Source organism: Struthio camelus, chromosome 22 (genome assembly GCF_040807025.1).
Source record: "Struthio camelus isolate bStrCam1 chromosome 22, bStrCam1.hap1, whole genome shotgun sequence".
Classification (NCBI taxonomy): domain Eukaryota; kingdom Metazoa; phylum Chordata; class Aves; order Struthioniformes; family Struthionidae; genus Struthio; species Struthio camelus.
The window spans coordinates 1,564,231-1,577,270 of NC_090963.1; the positions used below are offsets into that span (position 1 = coordinate 1,564,231).

Genomic DNA, 13,040 nt, shown 5'->3' on the forward strand with positions numbered 1-13,040 from the left:
TTCCCACTTGGCTTGCAGCATGTCCTTCCCTGCGGGAGCACTCCCAGCAGCTCTGCACTTTCCACAAAGCGTTCCCCTCCCTGTGCCCCAGCAGACCAGTCCCTCTGCCACATCCATCTGATGCTGCTTGTGCTCACAGGGTAGTTCTCCTTCAATGAACAGGTTGCAGACAAGAATTTTTGTGTTTTTTAATATAATAATAATTTACTGTGTTAACATTCATTGTTCTTACATAGACATTAGCTTACAGAGTACTGAGTACTGGAGTCTACAGCGGCAGCTGGGGGTAACCATCCCCATCCCTTCTCCCACTGGGCAAAGTTATGCTCATGCTTTACCTGGTGCTTCCTGTTGTGACTCTGGGCCCTGGGGAGGGAGTGCTTAGGAGTGAACACACTTTCGCTGCACTGCAGCTCAGGATAACCAACCTTTTGCAATCCCCATTTTCCCCTCTCCTGTACTTTCTCCTAAACATGGGCTGATGCACCAGCGCCTTCTCTATGGATTTTGATGGGATTAAGAGGTGCTCAGCACCACTTTAAAATCTTGCACTTACTCTGTAGATTTTTTTTTTTCTCTCCTTTTCTTTTGCAGTCTGTGGCACAAAACCAGCACTGCTAGAAGCACCTACGCCTTGGCAGTGGTTAGTGTGAGCGCTGCCTGTGCACAGCAAGGCTGAACTTGGCCACAGTCTGAATCTTTCTACACGCGCACGCATGCCTCTTGGGCATGTTTTAAGGCAGTGGTCCACAGCGTTGTCTCTCGGATCCTGGGGAGGGCCCGGGGCAGGCACGAAGGAGTGGAGGTCTGTGTGCACTCTACAATTGTGTAACTTTGCCCCCTTGCACTGGAGTCGAGCTGCTAGATGATTGCAGTTGTGGAGCAAGGCAGGGGAACGGGATGCTATGCAAACACAGTAGTGAAGTGGAACAGCTTGGGGCACGTGTAATGGGCTGCTTTTGGCGTAATGCTATGGCTGGCTTGGCCCACCTATGCTCTCTGACACAGTATGTGTCCCTGCCTCCCTCTCTGGCTCCCTTGTTGCTTTCTCAAGGGAATATTTAACTAAAGGACTTTGTTAACAAGCTTTGTGCTTGGTTTCTAGTGGAGACCTTTAACTCTCCAGCCCCTAGCACCTGTCCTCTCCTGAAATGGTTGCTCAGCTCTTGTGTGTAGATCTGCTGGCCAGCTGCCACCTCTGCTCAGGCCCAGGCCCTGCAGGTAGCGCTGTCCCTCGCTCACAGAGGAACGCTGCCTTTTTAACTAGTGAATCTCAGTGTTTAGAACAAAACCTGACAGTACTTCCATGTCAAAATCCTAGGTGGAACAAACAGGGAAATAGAGCATTACCAGCTGCCTGCAGGATCCTGAGAGTCTGCCCTGGGGAAGGGGCGACGATGACTGTCAGTGCCACTCTCGCGGGGGCTGGGGCAGTGTGAGCAGGCCTGGGGAGCTGTGACTGGGGGAAGGAGGGGGAAAATCCTCGCTTCGCTTATGAACAAGATGGGGGCACAAGAGCCTTCTCTGCTCTATGTCCTTTTGGCTTGTGAACCACTGCTCTGTGTGATCTGACCGTGCCCTCTTCCTGCATGCCTCCATCGTTGTCACCAAACCAATTACAAGACAGACATCCACTGAAACAAACTCCAGCTCACCTATGATCCATAAAGTGCTTCCATCCAAGCATACTGTTGCTGAGCTAGTCCTGTGCTTGGGTTGTGGCCGAGGCACTAGGACTGAGCAGAGGGCTTAAAATATAAAAAATAAAAAATAAAAAAAACCCAGAACCAAACCCTCACCAAAACCCTTTCACATTGGGTTTGGATCAGTGGCTTTCAGGGCTAGAATTAAAACTACAGATATATGTATGTATTGTACAGGTGAGAAGCATCCATTATTTGTACACCTGTGTGCAGTACGGGGCCTGCTATATACATGCTCTGATTCTGCGCAGCTGTACTACCAGTGACTCATATTGTAAAAAAAAATAAAATAAAATAAATAAATACAACCATGTGTTTAAAAAATAAGAAATGCTGCAGTCCCCACAGCCACCTCCTGCCCTAGCCTGTTCCTCCCAAGCCGCAAAGGGTGCCTCACACGCCTTGAGCACAGGAGCCGGGGTCCGGTCGTATCTGCAGCCAGGCGCCAGGACACGAGGAGTCGTGGAGCAAGCGGAGCCGTTGCGCCCCGCGCCGTGGGACTCGCTCCAGCTGGTGAGGCAAGGCAGCAGCTGCAGGTGGGGACCAGCAGGGCCTGGCGCTGGCTCCCCTATGGCTTTCGAGAAGGCGAGCGGGCTGGGGCGTGGTCTGGCTCTGGGGGCCAGCAGTTCGCTCTCGCCTGGCACTCAGTTTCTGCTTGTACCAGGCTGTGCTCTGCTCATAGGGGAAAGCTCCTTGCTCAATTCCCCCTGCGGGCCTGAGGGACCCCGAAGCGCAAGGGAGGGACCCCATGTCCCAAAGCAGAGAGGCTGTTTTCCTCGGGACTGGAGGGCAGCAGCCACGGGCTTCTCCATGGCAAACACCGCTTGGCGCTAGAACAGGGGTGAGGCAGTTCCTTGTGGGGGGCGAGAGCAGAGCCGGGGGAGGATGTTATGAAGAGCAGAAGGCAGGGGAGCAGGAGGGTGGGAGCGGAGCCACGTTCCTTCTGCTAAGGAAGCCCTTGCCTCTGGCTTCTCATGTCCCTGGGTAGCTCCAGGTTGGCGCTGCGTGGGTCTCTCCCAAAAGTCCAGGGCTGGGGACAAGAGGCCCTGGAGATGCACGCTCTAGAGTCCAGTTCACGCAGCGTCCTGGGGAGGGGAGCTGCACGGGGACAGGCACGGCCACAGCACACGGGCACACACGCACAGATCACTACATGGACAACCTGGGCAGCAGCCTCCCTGCGGAGCAGGCAGAGAAGGGCAGATACACAGGGATGCAGGGGGGAAAAGGGATAGTTGTGGGATGGCTTATCAGTTTAACTCTGTCAGGCTTGGCAGGGCTGGGAAGGACAGCAAGGGAACAGCAGCAGACACCGCACCCAGCCCCTCCAGGGCTGCAGGCAGGATGGCGTTGCCAAGCTGTCACCCCCAAACGGCCAAGCTGTTTCGGTAGGTCCTAGACAAAAGCAGCTGAGACCTGGGGCTCCCGCTGCTGCTCCTGCCCGTGCTGCTGCCCCACAGACTGCAAGCAAGCGCTGCACATGCTTGCGGCAGGCTGTGGGTCAGCAACGGCTGGTGTCAGGAACGAGGGCAAAGCGCTGGTGCACACAGAGGGGATCCCAGCCTGCGGCTCAGATCAGCTCTCTCTGCTCCTCGGTGCTGGTGGTTCCCCCTGTCCTGGTGCCCAGATGCTGTCCTAGGCAATGGGGACACGAAGGCCCGGTCTCAGGGCTGGCATTCGGCTCCTGGCAGTGGGTCACTCTTGTCCTGCTACCCCAAAGGGCACCGAGTCCCCCAGGGCCAGGAGGGCTCTGCACGCCACTGCCCTGCCTTCATGCTCCAGCCCACGGAGAAAGGGCCCACCTCTCCCTGCCCCTGCCCCGCTGCCTCACCTGCAGGCCCTGGGGCTGCCCCCGCGCTTAGGTGTCACTTCAGCAAGGATATGTCATCGGCAAAGTCGTCGTGGTCCCGCCGCAGGCAGTGGAAGCAGCGCCACTGAAACACCATGAGGCAGAGCGGCAGCATGAACAGGGCGCAGATGGCCGCCATGACGTAGGCGATGGTCATCAGGGTGGACTCGTCCGTCTGCGGGATGTTGTAGCCGCAGTCCTCCATATTGGAGTGCAGGTAAGGCCCCTCCACTGCAGCCATCCGAAACTCATCGTGCACTGTGGGCGGGATGGGGCAGAGGTTGGGCCACTGCAATACCCCTCGAGTGTCCGCATGCCCTCTGCCTCCCTCGCCTGCTCCTTACCATGACAGGCACTGACGGCAAAGCCGATGCGCTTGCGGGCACGGTCGAAGACCACATAGAAGCCCTCCATGATAACGGCACCCATGACGGTGCCCGTGGAGGACTGAGAGATGGCGAACTTGTAGCAGTCGTCCTGAGAGGTGGCCACGTCCTCCACTGGGCGCAGGTATTGCTGCAAGGCCAGAAGGTGCCGTCAGCAGGAAAGGAGAGCAGGGCAGGGCTCCTGTGGGCAGCTGTGTCCAGCACGGTCCTGCCTGTGCCGCCCAGCTCCAGCCCACTGCCCAGCTCAGCACTGGGAAGGGTCCGGCCCCACCAATGCTGACCTGGGGTAGGATGGTGATCCGAAAGGACTGGTTGGTGGCCTCTCCCATCAGGTAGAGGGACAGGACAGGGAAGATGTGCCAGGGGGTGGTGCCGACCTGCCAGCAAACCAGTTGCTCCCCCAGCCAGAAGCCATCCGGGAACTTCTCTGTCTGCCAGAGGGAAAGGAGAAGTGAGTGGGACCGTGCCGGGTGGGGAGCAGAGATGCTCAGGCTGGGGACAGGTGGGCATTCTGCTCCCAGCCCTGGGCTGGCACTGGGGACGTGTCTGCAGAGCGGGGAGCGCTGGGCTAGTTTTGAGGGCCACACTGACCGAAGAAGCTGTTTTGATGGATTTCACTGCAGCCTCAAAAACTTTCTTTGGCAGCCTGAGGTTGGTGGTCCCACTGTCCACGATGCTTTTGTCGTAGTTGTACTGGGGGTAGGAAGAGGAAGAGTGACCCAGGTGTAAGACATGAGCCCAGCTCCCCTGTTCCCTCCACTGCCCGACCGCTCTGGCCACCCGCGCGCAGACAGCGGGGCCAGGCTCCGGTTCTGCTTGCTGTGGTGACAGGCGCAAAGCCCAGGCTCTGGCCTTGGACAAACTGCCTGTGCCCCCGGCCTCCATCAGCCCCTCAGCAATGCGGGTCCAAATCCACAGGCAGCACGGCCTGGAGCACTCAGCGTGCTGAGCGGTTTCAGCAGGGACGAAGCGGCAGGAACACCACACTGGTGGTCATCCAGCGGCAGGAACCGTGCCCCCAAGGGCATGCCCCCCGGTGCCCCCTCCCCACGTCACCTCTTTGCAGTCCATGTTCAAGTCCTGCCCGTTGACCTCGAGCTTGACGATGATGACTTCGTAGTACCACTCCTTGCGGATAGGTGTGTACCAGATGTCACCCACATACAGCGAGTGGTCGATACCGCCAATGATCTGCAGCAGGGACAGACAGGCACTGCCACTGCATGCTGCCAATTCTGGCCAGGACACATCCCGTATGTCCAGACCTGCCCTCCAGGACACCTGCACCAGGGCTCCCAGGCCTCCCCAGCCTGCCACACTGGCTTCTCGCTCCAGACTACTCACCATGCTGCCTCCCACGGACGCCAGGGCCTCAGTCTCATTGAGCGGAAAGCCTGCCCCGCAAAGCTGGAGGGAAAAGATGTTGGGCACCTGGGTCTGCTTCACCAACGAGTCAAAGAAGGGCTCCAGGCTGTCATCGGGCTGGTGGGAGGAGAAGAACAGAGGCAGGACAGGGACATGTCAGTGCTACCCCTTCTCCAGGGGCTCTCTATGCCGAGGGGAGGACGCCCAGGCGAGCTCCCCTCAAGGTCACTGGCGCATCCACCAACAGGTATGGACAAAGTGGTAACAACCTGAGGACGGAGGAGCGCTGACAGAGCCCCTACGAGAGGGCAGCAGGATCCCCTGCCACCTGCAAGCCAGGACTCACCCGGGCGATCTCAGCGTAGGCCAGCCCCAGGATCCCTTCCCAGTTGGAGCCATTGATGAAGAATTTGTCCGACTCTGTGATGGCAGCGATGTTAGCTCTGACGGTGACATTGGGGCCGTGGGGAATGGTGACGAGGTCAGTGCCCAGCTCCCCCTCCCACTTGCCCTGGGTGTAGGGCACGTACACCCCCTTCCGCAGGTCCCGGTAGGTGCTGGACCTGGAACAGCATCAAAGAGCCAGACTAAGACCAGTGCAGGCACAAGGACAGGCAGCTGTGGTCCCTGTGTCCCCCTCAGCCCCTATGCCCACAGCAATACTCACAGCTGCCGCTGGTAGTACCTCCGGAGGAAGGGGTGAGGTGCAGCCCCCACGGCAAAGTTACTGCTCCCTGTGTCCACCAGGATATTCAGCTGGAGAAGGAAGAGAGATGAGGAAGGCTCGGGACTCTCCAGCAGGACCCAGGCTGCACTGTTCACCCAGGTCTGTCTGGCACTGTGGGCCAAGAGATGCTTTCCTCATCGCCAGGCCTGGTGCCAGCTGTGCTGCGTGGTCCCCAGCCCTCTCTGCTCCTGGGACCGCAGCTCTGGGGCCTCTTCTGTGCAGCAAGCCCAGCTCTGCCCTCCCGATGGGGACCAGGCCATGCCCCACTCCCCCCCATCCTGCGCTCCACGCTGGGCTCTGCACTGCCCCACTTCTGGTAAGGGGCAGCGCTGGGCGGGCTCAGGTGCCCCTGCACAGCCCGCCACAACACAGCTGCAATCGCACACGGAGCTGGGCCCACAGGCACGCCGGCTGCCCCTGGCCCCGCGTGCTGCTGCCCGGGTCGCAAGGGCTCAGCCACCCTGCGCCAGCACGCAGGGCCCTCCAGGCACCCAGCCCCTCGCTGCGGGAGCAGCACAGGGATCGCACTGGGACGGGCCGCGGCAGGCTGCCCCGGCTGGCGGAGCAGAGCCCCGCGCTGGGGGGGCCGCCAGGCCCAGGAACGGCTCAGAGCGGTGGAGCAGAAGAGGACGCGGTGGTGGAGCTGCAGTCATCAACGTCAGGGTGTTGCACAAAAAGCAAACATTGCCCGGCAGCATGCAAACAGAGCCTGAGCTCTCCTGCCCTGCTCAGCACCGCCAGGACTTGGCCCCTGCGCACCTGGCACAGGGCACCCACGGGCAGCGCTTGGCAAGCACCTGGCGGGGTGTTGCAGGGCTGCAGAGGGCACCAGCAAGGGGGGGGTCCCAAGCTCCCCTTGCCGGGAAACCTCCTAATTTGCTCGCAAAGCTGGTCAGAGGCACTGATAATACACAAGGCGCCGCAGATTGCTGGGTCCACTCACTAATCAGCCATCCATATGCTGAGCTCTGCTCCTGATTCATTTCTGCTCGTGCCCTGGATTACCAGCTCGCAGGGCAGGGTTTGGCAAACGTCCCGCCAACAGGGCCGGGAGCAGCCTAGCCCCCCCGATCCTGCCCGAAGTCGAGCCCTGCCTGAGGCCCCCTCTGCCGTGCACAGAGGCAGGGTAAGCAGGTGGGGACTGCTGCAGCCTGAGCAGGACTCGCAGGGGCTCGTGCAGCTGTGGGGCTCCCAGCCCACTTCGGGGAGCAGGGCTGCGGGGCGCGCTCTGTACTCCAGCCCCGGCGGGCTGGTCCCCAGCGAGCAGCTTGACAGGGCTTTGGCCCTTAATCTGCGGAGTCAGAGGGCAGAGGAAGGCAGCTAATGCGCTTGTGCTAATCACAAAAGCGCTCAGCCACAGCTGGCAGAATTTTTTCAATGAATCGCTAACACCAGCTACCTCCATGCAACACGTCCTCGGCACCCCTTGTCCCGGCCGTGCTGCGCCTCGGCCAGCGCGGTGCCCTGCCGACTCCTCGCGGCTGCCTCAGCGCAGGGCAACGCCGCAGCGCTTCTGCCGTGCCGAGGCATGGGTCTCCTTGGACCCCTGGCAGGCTTTTTGCCTGGGGAAACAGGCAACTGGCTGAGGTCTGAGCCTCACATTGGCCCCTGCAGTCCCTGGGGCGAGCGCTAAGAGCAGCCCAGGACACCTCGGTGCTGCGCGCTGCGCTCGAGCGGCCGCTCCTTCCCTAGGCAACCTGCCACCTGCAGCCACTGCCGCTGCGCCCGCGCCATTCCCAGGACGATTCTGTTTGATCTTTCACTAAAGGCCATCTGCTCCAGGCAACCCCTTTTTGCCGTTCTCCAGAGTACTCAGTGAAGACAGCTTTCCCTGGAGAAATACCTGCAGAACCGAGGCAGCAGGGAGGGCGTTTTGCTCTGAAGACTTTCCCTTGCCTATCCCAGAACAGCAATTACGTCAGGGAGCCAAGGAAACCCGCAGCTGCCCAGGACCTGAACGCAAGCTGCCCTAGCAAAGGGGAGAGCTCTGGCCAGCGCAGGGGCTGTCAGACAGCCCCAAACCTGGCCATCCCCCCACGAGGCTGCTGGGCGCCCAGCACCGTGGGCTGGCACTGGCGCTGGTACACGCGCGGCGTGAGATGCGCCTGTCAGGATGGCAGCGTTTCGCACCAGTGCAAGCGACGGCGGGAGGCGGCAGGGGGGAGGCTCACAGGCTGCATTCTGCTGACTTGGGGTTTGCTGTCACATGGAGAGGACCTGTCTCCTGGAGACTCAGCCAAGTCATCGATCCAGAGCGGGACACAACACGTGAACTGGCGAGGCCTGGATGTGCGTGGCGGGGACATTTTCTGAAACCCTTCTGCAGCTCCCTCAATGTGACAGCCCCTCCAGGCAGCTTGGCAGAAGCACTCCCTCTCCGCGGCATGCGAGCGCAGTGACCGGCAGCACGTGCCGAAGCGTGGGGTACCGCTTTGGGGGTCGGCCCGCAGGCTGCTCGCGGCGCCTGGCTCCACCGAGCCTGGCGCGGGCTGAGCCGGACAGCAGCCCCAGGGTCGCGGGGGGACACGCAACGCAGCTGTGGCACCAAGCCTTCGCCACCTGTCCTGACACGCTGGCTCACGATGCTCAGCCCCTGTGCTTGTCTGGGCGTACTCGTGCATCACCCGGTGCCGGGGCTGCAGGCATCAACGTGGAGTGAAATTAGTATGTTAATAGACACGGGTGTAAGCGCAATTAATTACTGATAGTGACTCCACGGTGCGGCACAGCACAAAACCGTAATTAAAGCACAACAGACGGGCAACAGAAAAACTTCCCTGCTATACTAGGAAGGTGAAACGAAAACTAAGGAAGGAGAGGAGCCAGCAGCGGGGGGGGGTGCAGGGGAGGAGGGGGCTGGGGCCTGGGCCACAGCTCAGCCCCTGCAGCAGGTGCTGCTGGGGCACGGGACAATCTCTGCAGCCTCACGGACAGCGAGCTCAGCGGGGGCAGGAGGCGGGGGGCCCCCAGGCAGATTATCAGGGTTTCCCCTGCCCCTTTTCACAGGGCAGGTTTGGCCCATTTTGCGTGAAAGGTCTGAACTGGCCACAGGTGTCTGTCCTGTCTATGGGGCACACGGGGAGGGAGGACAACAGCAAGGACCAGATGCAGGGACCCAGAAGCATGCACCTGGGGGCACGCAGCGAGCCAGAGGGCAAGGCAGAAGGGCCTGCCCCGCGGCGGCTGCTGGATGCGACCCACAGCAGCCTGACCCGAGCCAAAGCCCAAGAGGAAGACGGAGCGCAGCCGGCGGGGCTGGAAGCAGCTGGTGGACCCCAGGCTGAGACTGGGACGGGCGTCCGGGCGCACGTTCAACCCGCGGTAGCCGTCCCGGCCCAGCGCAGGCTGCACGCGCACCTTTGAGAAGGACGCGCTTCCTCACCCATAACCACCCATCACGCTCCCCGGTTTCCTGCAAATGCACAAACGTGCTTTTTCCGTGAGAAGCCTTTAACTCCGCCTGGAGGGGTTTTGCTGCAGCACCCCCCCCCCTCCCCAATATATTCACGTCGGGGGGCAGCCCAAGGCGGGAAGATGCTGCCCACCTGCAAACAGGTGGCTCTCCCGGAGACCGTCCGGCAGCTGCGACACGCGGCAGGGCTGCGTGACGGGACGCCACGTACGACCCGCTGCCAGGCGCGGCCCCCCCGGCCCCGCGGCGCGCCTCCTCCCGGGCCGCAGGCCGCCGGCCCCTCACCTTCTGCGGGGGGCTGCCCACCGCCATCTCCACGTAGTAGCCCTGCCCCGACTTGCCGCGCAGGTTGTCCACCATGGCCACGAAGCCGCCGGCCCGCGGGCCGCCCTCCGCCGCCGCCCGGCGCGCCCGCAGCCCCCCCGCCGCCGCGGCCTGGCCGCCGCGCAGCGCCAGCCGGATACCGGCGGCGGAGGCGGCGGGGGCGGGGGGGGCCAGGCCGGCGCCCAGCCACAGCAGCACCCAGGGCCAGGCGCCGGCCATGCTGCGGCGGGCGGGCCCCGTGCGGGCGGTGCCGGCTGCTGCCGCCCGCTGCCGCCCCGCGCCGCCGCCGCCGCCGCCGCCGCCGCCGCCGCCGCGCTCCGCCTGCCGGGACTCGTAGTTCGCCGCCGCCGCCCCGCCGAACTACGACTCCCAGCAGGCCCCGCGCCCCCCCCACCGGCGGCGCCCAATAGGGGAGCGCCCGCGGGCGGGGCTCGGCGTTGCTACGGCCGCGCGACCCGGAAGCGGCCGCGGCGCGGCCCGGCAACCCGCGGCCTCCGCGGTGGTGGCGGCTCCTCCTCCTCCTTTTCCTCCTCAGTGAGTGGGGCCTTGGCGCGTGGGGGGCCCCCGGGGGCCTGGGCCTCGGGGCTGGGGCGGGGTGTGTGTGTGAGGGGGCCTGGGCCTGAGGTACGGGTGAGTGGGCGAGGGGGCCCTGGGGCCTGGGGGGGGGGAGGGGAGTGAGCGGGCATAGGGGGCCCTGGGGTGGGGGGAGAGCATGTATGGGGCCTCGGGGTAAAGGTGGGTGCGCCAAGGGGGCTTGGGGTCAGGGTGGGCTCGCAAGGAGGCCTTGGGCCACAGGGCGAGAGTGTATAAGGTAGCTGGGGCATAGCCAGGTGAGTGTGCAAGGGGCCTTGGGGTAGGGGTGGCGAGTAAGGGGGCCCTGGGGCATGGGTCAAGTGTGTAAGGACCCTGGGGCAGGTGTGAGCGTGCAAGGGGCCTCAGGGTGGAGGTGAGTGTGTAACGGCCTAGGGGGAACGCACAAAGAGTCTGAGGTGTGGGGTGAGAGCGTGCAAGGGCCCCTGAGGCAGGGGTGAGCGTGCTAGGGGCCCAGTGTGCAGGGTGCACCTGGGGCTGAGTGTGCAATGGGGTGCTGAGGTAGGGGGTGGATGCGCAAAGGGGCTGGGGCTCAGGGTGCTGGCAGCCGAGCAGGGGTGAGGGCCTGAGATCAGCCTGGGCCGTGGGGCTGAGCGTGCCGAGGAGGACGGCACGACGAGGTGAGCGTGCAAGGGAACCAGTGCACACATGTGGGTGCTGGGGGGCAAAGGTGCACCCTAAGGTGCTGGGCAGGGCCCCGGTGTCCTGGGGCAGGAGAAGAGCTACTTCTGCTAGGCTGCTCAAGGACATGAGCTCATACATCTGGGAGGAGGCTCCTGCTTTGGGCAGGGAAATTATAAAAACCTGCCTCCAGGCCTGCAGCTTCCTTTGTGTATTTTTCCTTTTTGTTATTGCTGTTCTCACGTGGAGTGGTTTGAGGTGTGCTAATAATAGCTACCATGGCTGAGCTGGGAGCAGTGCGTGAATCTGCTAGCTCATGGCTTTACATGCGCCTGGTGGTTTAAACTGTTTATCTGTCTCTCAGGTACACCTGCACGTCTTTATAAAATAAAGAAATACATGCTTCTTTTCAACTACATCTTTATTAATAAAAGATATTGCTTCTCTCTGCAAGCCTTGCTTCTCATATGTCTTTGGACTAGCACACCTCCAGCTGCCTTGCATTTTAATTACACACACATGCATCCTCCTGATACATGTGCAGGTGTGGGGAAGCAGCATTTCAGAGAAGAGTTAGTGTATAATTCATCTCCTGGTACTAATGCCAGGGGATGAGGGAAGCAGCTAAAACTGCAAATAATGCTGTGACAGAGAAAAACAAGAACAGAAGGCCTGGAGTGAGTTGCCCACATTCAAATGTTTTAGATCAGCTACGTTTGGGAGGGGGGGGTGGAGTGGGATTTGTGATGCTGTTTTGGTTTGGCATGTCCTGAGAATATCTGTGCCTGGAAACGGCTGGGATTAATTGCTGGTTGTGAGGCTCCCTTTACATAACGATTAAAAACAGGGAGCAGCTGAGGTCATCAGAAGGTGAAAAGGGCAAGGAAAGCTCAATTAGGGGCAGCAGCGGTGTGATGATGGTGCTTGAAGCTGCCGGCCTTAGCTTGTTAACATGGGGAGCCAGCTGGGCCTCCTGGCTGGGCTCGCCCCAGGCTGAGTGAGCACGGGTGCTGGCCAGACGAGGCTGTGTAAGCCCCAGCCAGGGGCGCTTGGGGCAGGGCAATGAGCTTACCTCAGCCTAAACCTGTGGTGAAGCAGTCCTGAGGACTCAGCTGTGGCAGGACTAATTCCCTGCTTACAGTTAAATATTGAAGCTATCTGCCAGAGGTTACAGTTGGGCCACGTTAAATTAGGACCCTTTTTATAGCTTCCAAGATGCCCTCTGGGAGGGTGAGAGAGGCTGGCTAGTCCCTGGGCAGTGCTGATTCAGCCCAAGGACTTCATTCAAAAAGTTGTGCTATGCTCAGGGAAAGCTCTTTTCTTTCTTTCCTATTTCAGCTTTGGGGTTTTTTGCCTATTTAAAACGCTCCCAAAGCAAGTGCTCATCTTCTGTGTAGAAGCTGGAAAGCCTGAGGGGAGTCTGATTATAGCTTCTGTGCCAGGTTCCGCTCTGTTCCCTCTTTCTGCAGCTCCTGTGAGGCATATGTGGAAGGAAGGGTCTTTGATTAGATACTGTGCACCACAGTGAGAAAGCACTGTAAGCAGCATGGAGAACTCTTGCCCTGTCACACGTCTTCCCTTCTTTGGGGTAGCTCGGGCTATGTGTGTCACGGCCAAGCGTGACCCAGGTAGCTTCTTCCCACTTGGCTTTAAAACCGGCATGGAAGTATAGAGCAGAGAGCTCCTGGCCGTGCCCCGCGCAGTGTATCCAGGCAGTGCAAAGCTAACTGGTGGACTCCATCTCCCCATTACCAAATGAATAAATAGTAAAATGAAGTGCCAGCAGCTTCTAACTTTCATAGCGGAGGTATGGAACCATGCTTGCAAGTAATGTGTTCCCTTCCCTTGATGCTCTTAATTAATTCACTTCTGAGTTGCAGCTTGCTCCCCAGCTCTTTTAGCTGTCCCCTCCTGCCATTGCCAAAAGCCATCACTCCTGGCTGGCTTGGCTCTTTGTTCTTCCGGTTTGCCTCACGCTTGGCACTCCCAGCGCGCCTTGCTCTGCTCCACAGCCCGGTACTGAATTTCTCGTGGGTCTCTGCCCCACACTGTGTGATGAGGG

General features: G+C 60.7%; 2 protein-coding genes across 14 annotated transcripts in view; one reads left to right on the forward strand and one right to left on the reverse strand.

Annotated features, from left to right (window-relative positions):
• Nucleotides 1-172: 172 nt before the first annotated feature.
• On the reverse strand, nucleotides 173-9,985 carry BACE1 (beta-secretase 1). Of its 4 annotated transcripts, none has more exons than XM_068916608.1 (10): nucleotides 9,728-9,985; nucleotides 5,971-6,059; nucleotides 5,650-5,866; nucleotides 5,283-5,420; nucleotides 4,995-5,129; nucleotides 4,530-4,631; nucleotides 4,220-4,369; nucleotides 3,897-4,068; nucleotides 3,535-3,810; nucleotides 173-2,213 (listed from the first exon to the last, which is right to left on the reverse strand). In XM_068916608.1, exons 1-9 carry the CDS (start codon nucleotides 9,983-9,985, stop codon nucleotides 3,569-3,571), a joined length of 1,503 nt encoding a protein of 500 aa, XP_068772709.1. In that variant the 3' UTR covers nucleotides 173-2,213; nucleotides 3,535-3,568. The 4 variants fall into 4 exon arrangements, with proteins under 4 accessions (XP_068772709.1, XP_068772707.1, XP_068772708.1 ...); XM_068916607.1 differs by having other exon boundaries at nucleotides 1,956-3,338; XM_068916609.1 differs by lacking the exon at nucleotides 173-2,213 and adding an exon at nucleotides 2,755-2,881.
• A 188-nt stretch (nucleotides 9,986-10,173) lies between these two features.
• CEP164 (centrosomal protein 164) overlaps nucleotides 10,174-13,040 on the forward strand; it is a 44,169-nt gene continuing 41,302 nt past the window's right edge. For 9 of the 10 annotated variants that reach the window (XM_068916437.1, XM_068916438.1, XM_068916440.1 and 6 more), the window contains exon 1: nucleotides 10,174-10,300. The gene's annotated coding sequence lies outside the window, so the exon portion shown is untranslated. Of the gene's footprint in view, nucleotides 10,316-13,040 lie in introns of all 10 variants that reach the window. The other variant, XM_068916436.1, reaches the window with a different exon arrangement.

Bases quoted from the DNA above. Each gene is read 5' to 3' on its own strand.
- BACE1 (XM_068916608.1), bottom strand. From the start codon at position 9,985: ATGGCCGGCGCCTGGCCCTGGGTGCTGCTGTGGCTGGGCGCCGGCCTG. The intron at 6,060-9,727 runs GTGAGGGGCCGG...TTCCTTCTCCAG, and splicing joins TGGGCAGCCCCCCGCAGAAG to CTGAATATCCTGGTGGACAC. The intron at 4,632-4,994 runs GTGACGTGGGGA...TCCTACCCCCAG, and splicing joins TGAACATGGACTGCAAAGAG to TACAACTACGACAAAAGCAT.